We start from the raw sequence: 20,376 nt of genomic DNA, 5'->3' as shown, positions 1-20,376 counted from the left end.
TGCAAGAAATAGCGAAGAGAAAAGTGTTGTGACATGAACATTGTTCAGGAATCTTTTGTTTTCGCAACGTGACACGAGAGTTTGTCAAGCTCGAGCAAAATACTCAGAGATAGTTGCGATATTTTTGATGATTTGCACAGCTCATCGGTCAGACTCTATTTAAGGTACCTAGTGAAGTCTTTTCACTTCCGAGAGATGCGAATTTTCAAAAATTATTCAGGTGAAGAGATCGTGGAAAGACTGCCAATCTGAGTAACTTTTCGAAAAAGTGAGCAGTTCGATACCTGGCAACTGGTTTGATGATCCTGCAACCGCGAGTGATGGGGGTGCTGACTTGATTAAAGCAATTGCTGCAATTAGCGCGGATTTTAGCGATTAGACTAAATCAAGCACCGTTCGCTTCCCATTCATGTATTATTATTTGCACTGTCCGTAAGAATCTCAAAATATGAATCAGAGCATTTTGATCGCGTCGAGGGGATCACCTTTTGCTTTGAATTTAATTCGATTGCTCTTCTCAAGCATATCTTGGAATTTCTGACAGTTTGAGTTCAATGCGTCGAATCGTGACTGCACTTGCTCCAGAGTATTTTTCGCTGCACCGAGGTTACGTATTTTTTCAAGTGCACGAGAGACGCACTAGAAGAGATCGGTTTGACGATCGACTCATTTTTCAATCGTCATTTCAAAAAACGAGAAATATTAACCCGTGCTAATTGAGTTTCTACGACCGAGGTACGGACACGCACACTGACAGTACGCGTCGTTATATACACTAGTGTGGTCCTTGTTTATGGTGTTGACAAATTTTTTCCAGACCCCCCCAATCAACTTCAAATAATTCAAAAACAATTGCCTGATTTTTTTTAGATTTTTACCTCAACTCTAACTCCTCCCGCCAATACGATGGATTTCCCAATTTAAAATACACATGCTTCGAACACATTCTGATTGTCAGTATATATTTTATTGTAAGAGTAATAATATTTAAAAAAAATGTGTAACGGCGCTGTTTTAGTGGGAATTAGTGCTACCTGAGAAAAAATTCACATCATCATACCATGCAATCTAGACTAATTGCACATCCTCGAAATCAGACTTTTTTTTTAATTTAGAGGAAGTGCGATTCATCTAGATTGCCTGATATGACGATGAAAATTTTTTCTCAAATAGTAGCATCAGTAGCAGCCCACTAAACTTTTGCAGTTATAGGTTTTTTTTTGAAAATTATTGCTCTCAAAACCAAATATATGTTGAAAATGTGACCGAAACACGTATATTTTAAATAAGGAAATCCACTTCCTTGGTGGGAGAGGTTACATTTAAGATAACAATCTGAAAAAATTTGGCAATTGTTTCTGAATTATTTGAAGTTGATTTGGCGGTTGGTCCGGAAAAAATTGCTCAACACCGTAAATACGAACCACCCTGATTCACACACACTTTGACAACTCAGGTGTGTATTTACGCACTGAGACTGATCATGGTCACTGTATGCTCTATACCGCACATTTGAATTTTTTCCGATAGTTTTCACTGACAATGAAAGGTTTCCACTGTGTTGGATAAGGGTACACGATACTTGGAGTACGATAGATCCGTTTCACTCACTGGCTAATCTGTTTCTCCGCAAATCATAACCATTCGAAGTCTGATTCGACTCGATTCGCCACTTATCCGGCGTGAAGGACTAAAAAAATGTTTTGAGAGATAGATGATGGAGTGAAGTTCAATCTTGTTCGAATTGTTAATCTATTTGATTTTGCTGTGTGTCATAGGCAAATTGATCCAAGTACATGTTCGGTCCTGCATAAAATTTTAATTCGTTTATTATATGCACATTATAAATTCCAATTTTTATCTATAACCAGGACCAAATGCGTTACATGATACATTTGTAATTCGTAATTAAGATGGAATAATTACAAAGACGAATACAGTACGTAATTTATGACAAACAGCATGCGGAATTTGTAGTTAATCTGATTACAATGCCAAAACACAATTGTGGTTTGTGATGGATTTCGCTTCAATTAAATACAGAATACATTTTTTATTTTACTTACTTACAAATCAAGGAACTGTAATGCTATTAACAGGATGAAAGAAGTGTCGCAATCCTTGATGTATTGGAATGGACTAACAGGTCGCAAAATATTACGACATATTCTTGTTTTATTGAATAGTAGTGTCGACGGAGCATCGATTTGCGGATGTTTTAAAAATATATATAAAAATAAGCAAGCAATCCTAGTAGAGAAATAGTCGAAAGGGAATTTCCTAAAAAATAAACCATATTTGACTGATTCATAGTAAATATCCGTCATATATTTAGGTGGATGTCCTCAAGTCTGAGACGAAAACAGAAATTGACTCAAAGGAGAAACAAATGAAGATGTTGCAGCAAACCTTAAAGGGAATGCAAGAACAGCTTGTACAATCGAAGAAACAACAAGTTCAAGATGATCAGAAGATCAAGGACTTGACGGGAAAATTAAATGCAACGAAAAAGGAGGATCCTGCAGAAAGTGAAATAATAACTTTAGACAAGGATGATGACATTAATGAAGAGCCAAGGACTCCAAAGCCGCCGCTACTTCTACCTGGATGTGTACCTGTTAATCAAAGAGAAGCTAAACTAATCGGTAATGACCCAATTCAGTACAGTCATAGATTTTTTTTTCGTTATTCTGTCATGAGTCATTTTACTTTATACACATATGCTTCATTTTTCTTAGTGTCATATACATATAGTTTTTCGCAGTATTTTAGGTAATCCATGGGTCACTGAAATGCGACGATACTTGAATCTTGTACTCTGTCTACGAAGAGAACGATATAGTATTTGGCTCGATTTCCTTCTGTTTAGTCGGACTTCACACAAGAAAATGTCTGTTTTATCCCCTTTAACCCTAGGACCCTACATTATCTATACGAAACAAATAACTTACACAAGGGTTACGCACTCCTCAAAACTTCAAATCAACGCTTCTACCGGACTGTTCGTGGCAGAAAGTTTTTTTTTCATTCGAAAGCTGAAAGACTGAAGAATAGAAGAGTATATACGAGAAAAACCTAATATGAATTTTTCACTGTCGAAAATTCGATTGAAGAAAGTAAGAAAACTGATTTTAGCAAGTCGCAAGAATTATGTGGGATTAGGGGTATCCATGTGTAGGGTCCCAGGGTCAAGAGAATGCTATAGTGAGTTCTTACAGTTAAATGTCTTCTATTATTTTCAACTAATATCAGAGGTTATGCACCGAAACCCAAAAAAGACACAGAGGCCAAATTTTACGTGCAATTCTAAACAAAAACACACCAAGTAATTTGGTTTTTTCGAAAAAATGACGATATGGCGTGAAAAATACGAAACAGTGATCGTGATTTTTTAAGCGATGAAGGTGTCACTGACAGCGCGAAAAATTGGGATTAGGTAACTTACGCCCATGAGAAACTGTGTTCAATTGTGCGCATGCGTCAACGTTACTTTACGGTACTGTTCGAAAATGTGGCACTTTACGCACGCCCCACAGGCTTCAAACATAGAACCTTTCAAGCAGGTGTCAGGACACATTAGCGTCTATTACATGGGTGGATGAGAGAAATCTGACTTGTGTGATTACAGCGCTCACCTCAGCTCATGCTGCGTCTACACTAGACTCTTGCAATTGCTGTATTCGCTTGCACGCTGCAATCTTAACTCGTCGGAAATCGCTCACTTTCCACACTTGTAACACAATATAGTATTTCTATATAACGAAAGCGCGATGTTCAAATCATTTTATATATTCCGATTACAAAGCAGCGATTGTGCAAAGGGACCCAAACGCACGATAATTTAGCATACTGCACTGAATGTGAATAAGGCTGCTTCGCTTCTTCCATCTGATCCCCACTTCGCTCAAACCTATGCAACGCTGTGTTGTTCTCTTTGTGAATAGGGTATATATCCATGAGATAGATCGCAGTCCTTACTTTAAGTCTTTGCATCAGGTCTTTTGAATCACAAATTAACAAGTCATTTATTACAAGTCGTACCGGAGTGGTTTCTTTATCAACCGTCCACCTTATGTCTAATTGTAATCGGTTAGTGCATCCATACATTCTTATGTGTTTTATCTGGCCTTAAATTACGGTTCTACTTTGATTTCTTAATCACACTATTGGCAAATAATAATATCTTTGGTTTTTCGGTAACATCAATCCAGAGTTATACACAATGGCAATACACTTGTTAGCAAAATACTACTGCGGCATCGGCTGCGGTGCCACCATATTTTAATATTCCTGGACAATTTTTAAACTGCAAAACAAGTTTCATCGTTACACACAAAAAATATTCACCACACTACATTCCGAGAGAAATTTGAAAATTTTCCAGAAATATTCAAAAAGGGCACCGCTACATCTGCAAAATCCAGTAGCATCTTTCTTATGCTGGAATCATCCATTTCTCTCTTTTACTTAAGGAGAGATTTAAACTCACTGTCACAACTAGCCTCTGTTAATTTTAGCCCACGTGTCTAAGAAATTCAATTTACATAAAAAATAAGGTTTATTCGCTATCACATCGATTAAAACATGGTGACTGAACGCTAACATTTGGCATGCAGCAATCTTTTGCCTTTACGAGCAATTAATTCATTTGATGGTCAGCGGGAGCACTTATTACACACTCGTGCACCTGTGCTGTTTGATCCATTTATGTGACTTAAATCGATTAAATTTTGAACAAAATCAATTGCAAAAACTTTTTGTCTCACATTTTTATACCCGCAAGTAACGGTAATAGCGGAAAGTTCTAAGACTGCTCCTTCAAGGTCAGTCGATTTTCCATGTTTGTTATAGAACTAAGGACACGAAGTTGGCATCATGTAGAATTAAAATTGGGCCCAGTACTGGTTTTTCTTGACTAAATTTGTACGAAGTTTTATCAGCCTATATATATACCCGGAAGCCGAGAGTTGAAGCTCCATTAAAATTCAAGATTATCAGCAGGAACTTTTGTAATCGAGTCTCTTCTTTCACACATTTTTCTCAGTAAATCGATACGAATTGGAAACGCGACTTTCAAATTCGAATTTTACGGAATCCAGTATCTATTTATTTGAATGTGTGATTCGGGATGAATTAAATGACGGTTTCTATGCACATTATTTCGATTTCGAATGAATTACGTTCATCGAATATAATGTGAAAGTGTGAATTGATGTGGAAATTGCATTATTTCACACAACCAATAAACATCTGCAGTTTTTAAAACTGGTAATTTGTATGAAAATTCGGTGATGTTTGAGTATTTGAAGAATGAAGTGGATTACTGTGAAACTCGATTGAAAGTTGTCCCATAACTTTGACGCGAATTACTTTCAAGAAAAACGTTAAAATGGCTGGTATCGGCCTAATTAAATCCTGGAAATTGGTGTCACTTTTTATAAAATCGACACTGATATCTACTTTTTTTTTTGAAACCCTGTCATTTCTGTGCATGTGGCGTATTCGGTTTTCATTTTTTTACTTATTATCATGAAACTTACTATGCATAGTTGATCTTAGCATGGGTTTTCATACTTATGATATGTGTGCTTTTGTTCCATAAACACGGAGGAACCATATCAGGCAAGAAATACTTTCCCCTCGAATTTTCCCAAAAACATCAATTTTTATGGCACCCAATAATGGATGACTAAAATCGTACCTTTTTTTATATCAGAGGAATAAGATTGTGTTACTATAGTTACGATTTTAATTTTACAGGTTTGATAGCTACTTTTCTACATATTCATCCCTTTGGTGCAAGTGTCGATTATGTATGGTCATATTTACAAAAGATGGAACCAGGACTTAGACCAAACGAAGTTGAAAACCTAATGCAACGATTTCCACAAGTCTTCAAACAGGAACTCTCTGGTATTGGAGCAAACATGGAAAGGCGCTGGCAATTTTGTGGTTTCAATGTTCACCGCGGACACTAAGTACATTGTAAATGTTTTTAAACCTTGTCACGTACATTAGGTAGCTAATAATATTGACTTAGATTAAAGATACGCTAAAGACGAGTAATTCTATGATCCCAGATAAGCATACCTTCTGATGGGCGAGAATCGATCTAGAATCCAATGGCATGAAGTGATTCGATGATAACAGAAAATTTTAATTATTATTGCAGCGAATAACGGTTTTTCTCATTAAGGTGGAGCTTGTCATTCAATTCAGATAATGTAAATTATTATTACTCTATACAAGGAGCTCATTCAAAATAAAAAGATATATGTTAAAGCATTTTGAAGATTTTCGTGTGACAAGATGTTTTAATACCAACGCTACAGATATTCATCTCATGTATATCTTTTTGGTATAAAAATTAGAGCAATATGACATTGTTTACAAAATGAACATGCAAACAGCGAGTCACGCAGTTGACTGTGCTTTAGGGATACCCTGCCTTCATAATCTAAAAAAAAGAAACTTTTTTTTCAACATCGAACTGCTAGAAAACTGAAAGTTATATTATATATATTTGTTGACACCTGTGTGTCACTCCTTTTTCATTTTTATCTTTAAATTTGGGAGATAAAGCTCCATCGAATCATCCTAAAATTCAGGGGCAGAAAGAGTTTGATCAATAAATGTGCACTATCGCATGTGAGGATTAGATCCGTAACTGTTTGTGAAACGCTTAATTTACATATTTTTTAATGAATTACCTTCCATATCTCACAGCCCACACGTTAACAGCCTTAAGGAGTTTTGAGCATACCATCCGGTTTCCAATGTTTTGTAAGGACTCTACTAAAAACGCGTGAGCGCGCCTGACGATTCGGTCCTGAACTAAAGTTGCCAATATCGATGGTGGAATACTCAACTTGTTGAAATTATTTCTAATATTTTAAGAAAATAGTGGCCTCAGTGAAAATGTTCTCCGAAATGCTACGGTTACTGTTAGAATTCTGAACATGATTTCGGCGATTTACACAAAATTATATGACACCCGCAGAAAACTCTACGTCTTTGCAGAATAATAAATTCCGCTATCCCGCCATTTGAGCGTCACTGGTGCTTTGTATTTCGCAAAATTTGGCAGTCTTGATGACGATCAGTAAAATCGGCAACAACAGTACTATACTTTCTCTTGATTGATGTAAGTTGCTAAAATTGAATAATGATGTGGTTTCATTGTTTGAGGACAGCCCCTTTCGGAGTCAAGTTGTTATATTATAAAGTTCTTTTGACTGACCTCTACACCCAAACAAACACATTACATTTTCTTTCATTTTTTGAACTTTGTTATTTTTCCCGTCTTTGAATTTATTCTTCTCTCTTCCATTCCGAAAGAAATTATTATGCACTATATCTACTGAATTATTGAGAAACGGGCAAAAGTTCAACTTGAATAGTATTTTCAACACGACTGGAGTACCGCACCAGTGAAATAAGCGTCATAGTGCGGCGCATCGAAAACTCGATGGCAAAATCTTATATAAAAAAAAAACCAACAAAATGTACAGGTAAATCTCACCTTATCGGGAATTCAGATAATTCGAAGGATCCATCGATTGTTTAATTGGTTATTGTAATTAATTAACACGACAAAGTGCATACCATGACACCGGTGACTGTCTTAGGAAACTACGCTCAATTCCGCATGCGGAAAATTATATGATCCATTGAGTTACTATATCCTAATTCTCTTGTAGATGCAACTAAATCGCAGCAAGTTTCACATCTGCTTGTCAAATTGACTAACTAATCGGCGATTGCGACCAGATGTTAGCGATCAAAATTCGTAGGTGTTTCAAGGTTTTGTTGCGTTGGGGGTTTGACATAGCTAAACCATGATGGGTCTTCATGTAATTTCACGTAATCTTGAAACAATTGCGCGTATTGACGGTTACAACCGTCAGATTTCCGTCGGACCTGGCGCGAAATTATTCGACCCCGAGTTGTGTAGTTTGCTGATGCTCAGGCGTTGACTGAAGATGCTCAGGAGTTAACTAAGGTTCGATATTGTAACTCTGGCCGAATGAGTTGTGTTAGTGAAGGATAAACTAAACGGTGCCTTGCACTTGGTAAAATACAATGATTATTCAAACGATACCGTAGATATAAGCTTAATGGTGCAGCATATTTGGCAGAATAAAAATATAATACAATGATACTAACTCTCGGTTCGGAACACCTTGGATGCCGGGGATATTACGTACGTCTTCTTCAGGACCACAGCCAACGTGCAGTAATATGCTTGCGAAACTCAATACATGTGCACAGTACGCTTGCCTCAGTACGGCGACAGATACACTCGGGCTTGGGACACTCCAATATGTGTGCTGACTACACTTGCCTCGATACCTCGCACCACGCAAGTTCAAGTTCAAAGGCATATATTGATATTACATTATTTTTACATGCTCATTACAGTATCTTTTTTATATACATTTGATACCTGTTCGTAGACTTTACTCAAATTTTATTTATAATATGACAATTTGTAAAATTTTTATCACATCTCAGAGTGTAATCTCATGATTTTTCGGGAAAAAAGTAAAAAACCCAAATAAATTTGCGGTGATACTTCACACCAAAAGAGTAAACTGCTAATTCAGGAAATGAAGCATTTTTGTGTGGCACTAATCCAGGACGGATACGGTTTGCATATTCTTATAAAGCTAATGCCCGGGATAAAGGTCTATGTGTTTCCGGCCACAGATTTTTTGGCGCAATAATATGCGGTGCGGTCGAAGTTTGTGGAAGGATATTTTTAAGTTATCGCGACGAAACTATTAATTTAAGAGAAAAAAAGTTTTATAAGAATTTGTTTGTATTAATTCCAAGGAGCTCGTTTCAAAAAGTATTCATCCGATCGAGCTTCGGTTTTGCACACCTTTTTTGGTATACCAAGAGACAAATATTCCAAGACTAAAAGATATAAATTCAATATTTCATGAATTATTCGTTATTGCAGAAATGACCGTTTTAGCAAGTTCTTATTACTTTGCAAGAAAATAAATTAATCAATTTCAATGTGCAACCAGCCAGATTGTTCGACTTTTAAAAAAACCGACTTTTCTTGCACGGAATTTCCAGACTGCAATATTATCGGAGAACACCCAAACTTGAAAAATATTAATCCCGAAGAATCCTACATACTATCATTTCTTACAACGACCTGGGTGAAAAATGGCTGCAAAAGGGGAGAACATTTTTTGCCCATATTCAAATGGAACTACTCCTCCAATTTTCATGTTACAGAATCGGGATATCATTATTCAATAGCTGTTATTCTTACATGAAAATACAAACAAAAAATGGTTCAAAGTGTATCAGGGGGGATATCATTTTTTTAAAACAATTATTGCAGATGCTCTTTGTGACATAAGGAGCTAAAATTTGGGTACAATATAGACAAAACCTCATAATAACCGTAATCAAATTTTGAAAGAGATTAATTATGAACGTACCGTTTATTTGTGCGGTTAATTCATGGACAAGTGTGATGTCGCGTATGGAGACGGAGTGGGGGGAACCCTATTCCACGAAATTGGAAAATCTATTGAACAATTGAACTTGCTGAGATCAGTTTTTTCAATTATGGCCAACTTTTTCTGCTGATCCTGATTTTGCTATCAATAGCTCAAAAAAAGTCGTTTCTTTTTTTTAAGGTAATAGAGGAACTTCACAACAATGGAGCACAATTCACATTAAATCTAAAAATTAATTGAATAACAATAAATAAAAAATTAAATATATTAATACAAAAATTTCGCTGAGAAACGCAAGCTAAGATCTGAGAGTTAGTTGATAAAATAATATATTAATAGAAGCGAACAGGAAAATATTCCATGTTTTTCGGCCGTAACTTTTGATTCGTTGTTTGCAGAGATCCGAGACAGCACGTAATAGATTCCTTTCGCAAAGCTACGTCGATATAGGGTCTGGATGATTCGATTCCAGAATTTTTTGAAATTTGTCCAAAATTGACCGAAAAAATCCAAAGGGGCCTTCTTTTTTTCGAGAGAAAAACTTTCCTCTTAGCATCGATTCAAACGACCTTTCTAGACTAATTCGACCCCAAGGATTGCAAAAAAGGCATTTGCAGCATTGTAGGACCAACAGGTAAGCAGAAACAAAAAAATACAAATAGATTTATTTATTTATTACTTTTATGCAGGGTACATGATATAGTAACAATACAATATCGTATCCTGCAATGGTACATACATTGCACCTGTATGTGCAAGACGAACTACAACAATAATTATATCATGCAACATTTGTTATATTCTACTTATAGTAATGGATGTTACACTTCTTTATTCTTAAGTAGTAATCAGATATCCTACGTAATGTTTAATCATACTTGTTCATCTCTTTTCGTTTTTCATTGTAATATTATTCGGCAACTTGGATAACTATGACGGTACTTACATACTACGTACATAGTAGAAAAGTATACTGGTTCGTTACGGGGTTAAATGAAAATATCAGTCTGTTCCCGTTCGTCATTCTATAAGCATAATAATATTCGGTCTACATTATTTGAGCACACGCGGTGAGCGATGGTAACATCAGTTCTTGTCGTCTATACGTACCGACCGCTTGCCGGATCGAGTTGTACGTGCAAGGTAGGACGCAGAGGAGACCGGTTGACAATGAATTGAACTCGTCCATTTTCGATTCCCAAAAGTCCCATAACGCTATCAGTCTTTACATATATTCAGTCAACGCCGTTGGTCGGAGAATTCAAACTTCGGCTGACGTCGCATGTTAAGGCAATCCTCCTAAACATGAGATCGCGTTGCGCGTAACTTACGTAGTGTTTTCACCCGGCCCATGGGACCATAGGGATATATAAAATAGAGCCTAAGCAACGGCGTAAGCGTCCTGTGAACGGATTTGAATCGGTTCTCTAGAGGACAGAAGATAATAATTCTCTCGCCCTCTCTGTCGCTCTACCCATGGAGTGGGGGCCGCAAGAGGGGAAGAACAGCTAGGAAGGCGCGTGCAGCTACCCCCTCCACGGGAAAAGGTCGGGGGGGGGGGGGGGGGATTGTTGTCTTCCATCTTTCAGAGAACTGATTTAGATCTGTTTGGATCTCTTCTGAACGCCGTGCGGCATCAGTCGTTTTCGAGCAGTCGGAGTGAAATCACGTGCACTCAGTATCAATTCAACATTCAGACCTGATTATTCAGGTTGAATCACGTTCTTCGATCAGTGTATTTCCACCATACACACATCTATGAATAATGCGCGAGGAGCAGCGTGTAGCCTGAAGAAAAACCGAGTTACTGAATAAAAACCGAGTTACTGGATAAAAACATTCTGCGAACGTTAAAGGTGAATTTCGTGTCCCGAGTTTTCATTGTTTTGTGTAACTTTGGAATTCAGTGATTTCTATTTTTGTCTCTGTGCGTCGAGTGTCAATATCATTATTTTTGTGGCTGATTTTCGGCAAATGCACAGTTGCATTGTTAGCAAGTTTATTCAGTCGTTTGAAACAGATAGCTACAGCACGAAAAGTGAGTGTAGAATCGAATGTTATTGCAATGCGGATATTTGGATTATAAGAGATTGGTGAAGATGTGAATTATGTGAAAAGTGCGTCGCTTCACCAACACACCTGAGATGCTACAAGAACTACTACGTGCAAAAGTGTGGTGCAGCCCAGAGTCAAGGTAACTATAGTTATTTTAATTATTATTGATTGATAATTCACGGAGGTACATGTAAGACCGAAGTTTTGTACTTGCATAACATGCAATGGATACGAAACTAAACGGTAATAATTAATTTGCAAACTGAAAAGCCAATTTGTTCAATTAATTCAACTGTTCTGTTTTTTACAGATTCCAGCAGAGACTTCCGAGTAACTTTTCCATTTCTCGGCAACGTTGGTGAGTTTGCATGTGTTAGGTTATGGGTATTTCCCTGGGATTCCTCTGTCACGTGGCGTGCCGGTAACAATTGTTAAACAAATCTTCGATTTCTTAGCTGCATGGATAGGCTCATTCACGATCGCAACGTGCTTGACTTTCAGTCGAATCATTATTTTTCGCAATGCAACTTAGCGTAGCTTACTTCAAGATAGAAATTTTACACGTTGCTAAAAGTGGAATGAGCATCGCGACAGGTAACCATGGCTTACTCGGCACTCGCGAGATCGAATTGTGTTTCGTAACTGATGTAATAATCTACGATTGAATTTACTGATGATGCCGTTTAAGTGGTGGGTTCACCTGAGGTTTGAACATATTCAATTATTCACGTGATGGTTAAATTGATGAAATTCCAAAGTCTGGCATAACGTAACGTAATCAAATTGCATTTTACATTCTATATCATTTTCAATCTTTTAACAGCCAACAAGAATTGATCAACTGCAGGCTTAGCTCGCTTAGAAAAATGCTAATTGGTATTCAGGATGTTTTTAGTCACTTTTACAAAAGGTTAATGTACCGATAGTCTGCCAACATTTACTAAAATAATAAATGCAATATTAGGGCTGGCGGGATACAACCGCGATACTGTATTCCGAGAAGGCAGACTACGATACAAAAACATTTTGCTCCCAACAGGTAACCAACGAAAATGTAAGTCAGTGACCACGGCGCAAATGATGAAGAATGATGTGTGTTGGAAAATATGGAGAATCGTTTAGATCGAATATAGGTAACCGGGTAGGTAGGTGGACGTTTTGGGATCCGTCGCGGTATTTATGCATGTGTGTGTGTGTGAATCTCTCTTTTCCGTTGGGTGGTTCCGTTGGGAAACAGGCAAGGGTAGGAAGGTCGCGATGTGCCGTGATGTTACTAACTTCAGTAATCCACAGCGTCAAACGATCACAGAAATTTTTTTCCCAAAAGACTGCGTATTCGAGTCTCGCGACCGTTTGTAAGCATTTGAATATTAACGAGATCGAATTTTCCATTTCTTGTGACTGCAACCATTTTTCAATCGTTATGCAATTCAATTATTTAGTCATTACTGATCGTTCTTCCATTCAATTGATCTCTGTGATCGTCTGAATGGGCAAAACGCATCTCTGGCCGATCTATCGCGTTCCGTGGTACGCTAGATGGGAAGAGATGTTGAGCTCGAAGACTTCGCGTCGAAGAGGACCGCCGACCGTCACGCCACACAATAATGCATGCCCTCCAACCCCCCTCCTCATTTTAATTCGATTTGTAATCTGAGAACAACAATCCGCATAGCAATGTATCTGATTCAAAAAGATGCAGATGTGGACTGGGTTTCTATAGAATTTTTGGGACAAGTCCCACATACTAAGAATTTTTTGACAGTTCAATCTGTCGCGCCATGTTGCGCGTAGATTAATCACGAGAATTGGACGCAGCTTCATGCGCCTAAATTAATAACGGAAATTGAACGCAGCTTCATGCGCGTAAATTAATAACGATAATTGGACGCAGCTTCATGCGCGTAAATGAATATGGAAATTGGACTCGTCTTTTTGCGCGTCAATTTTGCAAACAGTATATAAAAAAGTTGCGCACTCTCGATGTGCAGATTTTTCAGCTCTTCGGTCAATTTTTTGACTAATAATAAAGTTTTCAAGTTCCACGGCGCCTTTTGCGCGTGGACTTGATACCCTTCAATTATGAGAGAACGCGCGGCATTTGAAAACCAGCGCCAATGCGCATCAACATGAATCTCGGTAGTGTATACTGATAGTGGAAAATCTTGGCGTAAGTATTTGTGAAATATACATGAAATGTACAGAAATACTCGTTTAACTGATTATATTATTTTCTATTTCAGAGCGACAAAAACAATTTTTAACAAACGTACCGAGAACTACAGAAAGTTCAGTCGAAAAAGAAATTCACTTTAATAACTCGAAACAGAAAGAGATGTCGATTCAAGAAGTTTAGCGTATTTTATTCGTCAATACAATTGATAATAAAAATAACGAATGAAGCGAATATCATATTGGACTCGACCCATTTTTCGTCAGCGTATGAAGTTATGTGATTATGCTAACCATATCTTCATCTGTTTCAGCTAATAAAACTTTTTGTTTGAGATAATCAATCCTTTTTCAGATCCAGCTGATCGAACCTTTATCCGTTTCAGTTAATTGAGCCTTTATTTGTTTCAGCTCATTAAACCTTTGTCTGTTTCAGCCAATAAAATTGGCCCGCTTCAGCTAATCAAACCTTTTATCTATTTCAGCTCATCAAACCCTTTGTTTCTTTCAGGTAATCAAACTTGTTATCCATTTCAGCTAAACAAACCTGTTATCTGTTTCAGCTAATTGAACCCTTTGTCTATTTCAGCTAATCAAACTTTTCGTCCGTGTCAGCTAATCAAACCTTTTGTCTGTTTCAGCTAATCAAACTTTCTGTCTCTTTCAGCTAATAAAATGAATCGTTTGTTTCAAACAATCAGACTCTTTGTTTCTTTCAGCTAATCAAACCTCTGCCTGTTTCAGCTAATCAAACCTTGTATCTGTTCCAACTGGTTCCAACTAATCAATTTGTCTCTTGTTTCGTTAACTATATTTTTTACGTATCTAAGCTAAGTATATTTTTGTCTGTATCGACATATGTTACTAATCGTATTTTCATCTATTCCAGGTAACTGAGTTTTATTGACCATACTGAAAAATTAACATTTCATTTTTTAGGCTTAGGTCTGCTTCATGGTCAGTCATTTTGTTTTCACTGAAACACAGATTTAGCGATGTAATTCAGAATCATGATCATCACAAAGTGTAGTGAAATTTATTCAGCTGCAGTTTTTTTTAATCGGTTTATTGTCTTTTATTGTGATCGTTTTAATATCAGAATTTTTTCTTCGAATCGTTCAGAGATAATGTTTGGTTTATATTTCACTGCAGAATTATACAGCTGTCGTATTTTGGTGGTTGTGCTTACTATTCTACTCCGATTTGTTTCCATTTCTTGAAAGATTTCTTCATCGTCTTCCGATAGATAAATTCCAACGTCTTACAGCGATTCATACTTTCGATCTTGGTTTAGTTGTTGATTGTTTTGTATATTCACCAGGTTCTCCATTTTAGTGATTATCTCATACCTCATCAGAAAAGAAAACCCGTGCGCGAACATCCAAAGTCAATCGCCTTCCGCATTTAAGATAAAAACCATCACTTTTCACTCGTAATGAAAACAACTATCTTTTATCTATTTATAATTAAAACAGTCATCTTTCATTGATATTAAATAGTCAGCGGGTTATATTAACTGAAAAAATTTCGAACAAACTGCGAATACACGCGAGTACAAATTGACTGGGAAAAACAATTTACCATAATTGACACATGAAAAAAAGTCATTTGCAATTTTCCTAAGAACGTAAGATCAATCTTGTAACTGTTCTCCATGGAGCGGTCCTTCTGGGGATACCACGTAAAAAAACACGCGTCGGGTGATCTACCACTTGCGGTTGTGTGGAAATGAGCATAAGTGACCTTATTATCACTGGTCAAATACTAACATATTGTAATTTTTCAAATGAAAATTTCATTCTTGCGTAAATTTAAATCATTGTCAATAAAACTCATACTTCGATAACGTGTAACGCATATGGAATCGTAACACCTTGAGATTTCTCTAGTTTAGTTAGGGTGAATTTCACGGAAATATATTCTTCTTTACGATAAATTTCGTTTCTTAATCGAAGTCAACGAGGTGCACATTCCTCTGGCAATTTAGAGTATGGCAATTCCAACATCTTTCTTCGCCACTTGACCTTTCGCAGTCGACACAGTAAAATCGTTCAATTGTAAAATTCGAAAGTTTTACTCGCCACTCATTGAAAACTCTACTTTTCGGAAAAATTAATTCAATTTCATTGCCTATCCAGCACAGTATTCCCAATATTTTTTTCTTGAATTTTTTGGATTACAAGAATTCGTAAATTTAAATTTAACCGCGCCTTGTTACGTAAACTTCATACTTGACGGTCCTGAGCACAAGTCATTCAGCGCTGTGGCCGACACGCGTCACGCACAGACATTGACCAAACAAGTATTAACTACTGTTTGGGTCGAATCACGTTCATCCGCAATCAACACGGTACTCGGATCAAGTTGTTACAATAAAACGCGATATTTGCATACTTAATGAGCAAGTCTCCCGTGACAAACGTTAAACAACAAAAAAAAACGAAGCTCATTCAAAACCGCTTACTAAAAATGATAAAAAGAACGATGTTCAAATTTTGTAGTAGCTCATAGCTAGCGCAGTCTGACGGATACCATCAACACATGGTATGCATATATCCAACTCAAGGTAACAGGAGGCCGGTGTATACACAACTTTGTTACAAAATAACCCGCTAGAGCGCAAGTTAAACGTTCTTTGAGACCCTACCCACAAATATTTCTACTTGTACGGAGCCATCATCTTTGCGTTTTGTTCGTGTTCTCGATCAGGACTGCCGAGAGCCGAGAGCAGGTAGGTTTAGAAAAAGTAATAAAATTGTAATCTTTCATGATATTGACATTGCGGTATTTTTTCATTTGGGTATTGCCGATCTCGTGCTGATATACAATTGTCGTAGGTAGTTTTAAATATGACATCGTAACTTCGATAATTCAGGTTCCAATCGATTAGGTAACACTTACGGCCGCACTTACGTCTGCTACACGTCTGCTGATTGGGAGATGGCTGTTCGCAATGAATATGCATACGCACCAGATGATAAATCCTGAAATTCGTTGTTCGGTTATTTTTCCAGTTAACAATGGCTGGGAAGGTTTTGGCCACTAGGCTGTTGCAATGCAGCCGAGTGCAGAACACCGCTGGTATGTGCACTTATGCGAACAAGATTGGAAACAGGGAAGTAGTATGCTATGGTATGAATGGCGACCCGACCTATATTGACCGAGTAGACTTCCCCATGCCAGCAATTCGCTACAAGGAACCAACTGCTGACATTCAGGTGATGGTTCAGGACAATAACTTTCTTTAATTTTTTTCAATCCATATCATTGGTCGACATACTAGCAATTTGTAAATAACAGCACTTAGTTTTTTTGAAATGAAGGATATTGTGTTCAGTCGATCTATTTCCAAACTCTTCAATGCCTAAAGCTAGCTATACATCCTTCAATATATATCACAAACCAAGTTGCACAAAATCATTTGTGATTGACATTAGGCCCGAGAATGACACAATGACGCCCAAAGGTCCACGAACGTTCTGTCAGGACTCAAGTTTATTGATTGGTCAATTTTTCACATGATCCTGTGCTACTTGGAAAATTATAAATAAAAGAAAAAAAGGATATCGTGTGTCCATGTAATAAATTTCATAAATTTCACAAACATCTTCAATCAATTCAAATAACAGGTGTAAAAATATATGATTTACTACAATTTTTTTAATCGTATCACGTTTTTGAAATAACTGACTGAATTAAACAAGAGAAATAGATTCCCAGGTATTCTTGATTTCAACATTAAAAAACATGCGGAAGGAAATGTCGTATGTCCTTGATGAAAATGAAGTGAAATATTTATGCACAGTATATGAATTCCAGCACTCAGTAATGGTGCCAAAATTGTCAGAGCAGTCAAGATTTGAATAAAAATTGCTTAGCCAGTGACTCTTCCTGATATCCCGGTGCAGTTATTTTTGTTTATAAATATTCCAGATAATTCCGACTATTTTAAAGTTATTAGAATACATTTCCCTAATTATATTTCACTTGAATTGCTACACAGACCTAACAGTATTTTAAATGTTTTGATGATACAGAATTCAAACTCTGTTAAACAATCTATTTGTTACAAATAAGTGCTGCCACTATGCCTCCACAAAAATGGCTGAAAAGCTGTTTCTCGTATCATTTATAGCGGTTTTAGTTTGTACTGTTCCGCTCTGTTCTGCTGCACCGGAACAGTCATTTTACATGTGTAATTACTGTTTCGGTACAACAGAACAGAGCAGGACAATGCTAGCTGAAAATACTACAGAAATTTCTGTCAACTAATTCATAATGAGAACTAAGCAATAAATCTGAGGCAATCAGTCTTCTTTGTAAAGTTGAAAAATGAACTATTATTGTAGGACAATGTCATAGTTAATGTAGAAAAGTAGTTTCAGGATATTCAATGACACAGATTGTTGTAAGTACAGGCTCTTAGAGAAAAAGAAAAAGGAGACTGGAAAAAACTTTCCATAGATGAAAAAAAAGCATTGTACCGGGCTAGCTTTTGCCAAACTTTTGCTGAGATTAATGCGCCAACCGGCGAATGGAAGAGTATTATTGGGTGGGCTTTATTCGGTTCCAGCCTCTCACTTTGGATTTTTATGGCCATGAAGAAATACGGTAAATTCCATTTCTAAATATATCATTTACTTCGTTCGACTCTGGAAAATAAATATAAGACGGCTTATGTTATATTTGCAATTTTTCAGTCTATCCACCACTACCAGTGACGTTTGACGAGGAACATCAACTTGCTCAGCTGGATCGTATTATAAAACTCGACATGAACCCTATTGACGGAATCAATGCCCGTAAATAAGAAGTTGATGAACAATATGTACTATAGTTATATTATTACAGTAGTATAAAGTATGGCAGTAACAAACAAGTTCTGTACATAAAATCGTACACCCGTCGAACGGAAAACAAATAAAAATCATTTCTAATAAACCACATTATTTGTGTCGGATACTTTATACATTCTGGTAAAAACAATATTTGAATTGTTACCCTATGTTTACCTAAGTCAAGTGTACCTAGTACCAATAAAGTTTACGCATGTGAAAATTTACTCTTTCAATACATCACGATTTCCAACTCTCATTAGTTTTAATTTCTAGTTTAAAAATATTTACAACCAACTACGTCGTTGATGTTAAACCTGTTTGATTATTGCTTTACGTCAGCTCTGAACATTTTCTAGACCTCTGGGCTTTTGCAAATCATAATCGGTATGTAACAACAAACTACACTGGTATGTACGAATTTGCTATTTAGTTCATAAGTAGCCAACTTTGATGATTCTTCAAAACGTACCTCCAATTACTAAATAAATCTCAGGTGCATGTTCAATTCCTAGCCTGATTGCCCCAATACTTAAAGAAACATCAGCTGGTGACACACAACCATGAATTACAACGAATTCGAAAGGGGACACCAAACTGGTGTTCCTTGTTAGATGCATACGTTTGAATTTACCGATTTGGACAATCTGAGTAATCTCTGGTTGACATGCAAAAAAAATGTCTACCTGAATCGTGTTCATAAGGTATACATCCTAGTAAAGTGGATTCTCACTCCCCATAATTTGAGCGGATCAGAAATCATTGATGCGCCTCTGCGATTGGTTAGAGGCTACCGTAGTCAATCTTATTCCTGATCAGTTTAAATAAGGAGAGTGAGAATAGACTTTACTTGGGTGTATATTCGTCTTAGGATCTGACTTTGGTTGTACTAGGCATTTAAATATTGTAAGTGTATTTCGATTTTTGGCGAACTCCGTCCACGTTTTAACAAATTTTTCTTCGTTACCAAAACTTGATTACGTAAGATGGTTTGGGGTGTTGAATAGTATATTCAATATTGGGCTCGCGCTTTTCCATTTTATTAAGAAACGTAATGAACTATGTGTTTGTACTTGAGATTATGATACAACAATATTGTATATAAATAGTGATATCTCATAGAGACCGCTTATTTTTTACATATGCAGTCTGATAAGTTTGTACAAATTACAATCAATAAGTTATACAGCAGCATTAATTACTATTTAGGCTCATTCGTTCAAAAACAATCTTTCTTACATATATTCGTACATATAGATTTACACATTTTGTTACATTGCTATTAACTGCCATATTTGTACACGCTACTTTGTTGCTATACAGAAATGATCATGACATAGGTATATTACAAAAAGAGGCTATTGAAAATTTGTTATGAATATGGATTTTAATCCATACGAAAAGTGGTATCTGAATGTTTGCGAGGAAAACCGTGTACGTTTTATCACACAAAATAAAAATATCTACATAAATGACACTCATTTTCAAATTTCACGTGTTGTGAGTATGTTACAATATTTACAATGGGCATATCCCGTTATCACCATTTTTCTTCATTTTTTCGTATTATTATAAGAATATAGTTTCACATAGAAAACTAAGTCTTTTTCGTATTAAAGGTGAATGTCTTATGACACTGTAAAACCCTAAAAGACAAAGGATGATAATAAAAGCAATTCTACTGCACAAAGCTGCGATAAATCAATATATTTCACCGAAAATGGTCTATTGATTTGGTGAATATGATCAGTAATGAAATCGCAGTAAGAGCATAATAATACTATTCAAAAATGTTAAAATAAACTGTGCGATTATTACTTAGAAACCCTAAT

General features: G+C 36.5%; 2 protein-coding genes across 5 annotated transcripts in view; both read left to right on the top strand.

Moving 5' to 3' along the window:
* Positions 1-7,596, top strand: part of LOC124300083 (ecto-NOX disulfide-thiol exchanger 2) — a 29,666-nt gene extending 22,070 nt beyond the window's left edge. For 2 of the 4 annotated variants that reach the window (XM_046753740.1, XM_046753744.1), the window contains 2 exons: positions 2,336-2,645; positions 5,761-7,596. In XM_046753740.1, the coding sequence (XP_046609696.1) occupies positions 2,336-2,645; positions 5,761-5,978 (528 nt within the window). In that variant the 3' untranslated portion in view covers positions 5,979-7,596. The remainder of the gene's footprint in view (positions 1-2,335; positions 2,646-5,760) is intronic. The other 2 variants (XM_046753742.1, XM_046753743.1) reach the window with 1 other exon arrangement.
* Positions 7,597-16,294: 8,698 nt separating this feature from the next.
* LOC124300121 (cytochrome c oxidase subunit 4 isoform 1, mitochondrial) lies at positions 16,295-18,650 on the top strand. The gene is made up of 4 exons (XM_046753812.1): positions 16,295-16,440; positions 16,724-16,927; positions 18,128-18,320; positions 18,410-18,650. Exons 2-4 carry the CDS (start codon positions 16,730-16,732, stop codon positions 18,517-18,519), a joined length of 501 nt encoding a protein of 166 aa, XP_046609768.1. The 5' UTR covers positions 16,295-16,440; positions 16,724-16,729; the 3' UTR covers positions 18,520-18,650.
* Positions 18,651-20,376: the final 1,726 nt, after the last annotated feature.

Source organism: Neodiprion virginianus, chromosome 3 (genome assembly GCF_021901495.1).
Source record: "Neodiprion virginianus isolate iyNeoVirg1 chromosome 3, iyNeoVirg1.1, whole genome shotgun sequence".
In the NCBI taxonomy this organism is placed as follows: domain Eukaryota; kingdom Metazoa; phylum Arthropoda; class Insecta; order Hymenoptera; family Diprionidae; genus Neodiprion; species Neodiprion virginianus.
Note: the sequence above shows the minus strand (reverse complement) of the source record. Positions and strands in the feature narration are given on the sequence as shown.

What these genes read in the sequence shown, in the direction of transcription:
- LOC124300121 (XM_046753812.1), top strand. Translation starts at nt 16,730, where the DNA reads ATGGCTGGGAAGGTTTTGGCCACTAGGCTGTTGCAATGCAGCCGAGTG. An exon ending in AACCAACTGCTGACATTCAG is followed by an intron (nt 16,928 to 18,127) that starts GTGATGGTTCAG and finishes TTGTAAGTACAG; the next exon opens with GCTCTTAGAGAAAAAGAAAA. An exon ending in TATGGCCATGAAGAAATACG is followed by an intron (nt 18,321 to 18,409) that starts GTAAATTCCATT and finishes GCAATTTTTCAG; the next exon opens with TCTATCCACCACTACCAGTG.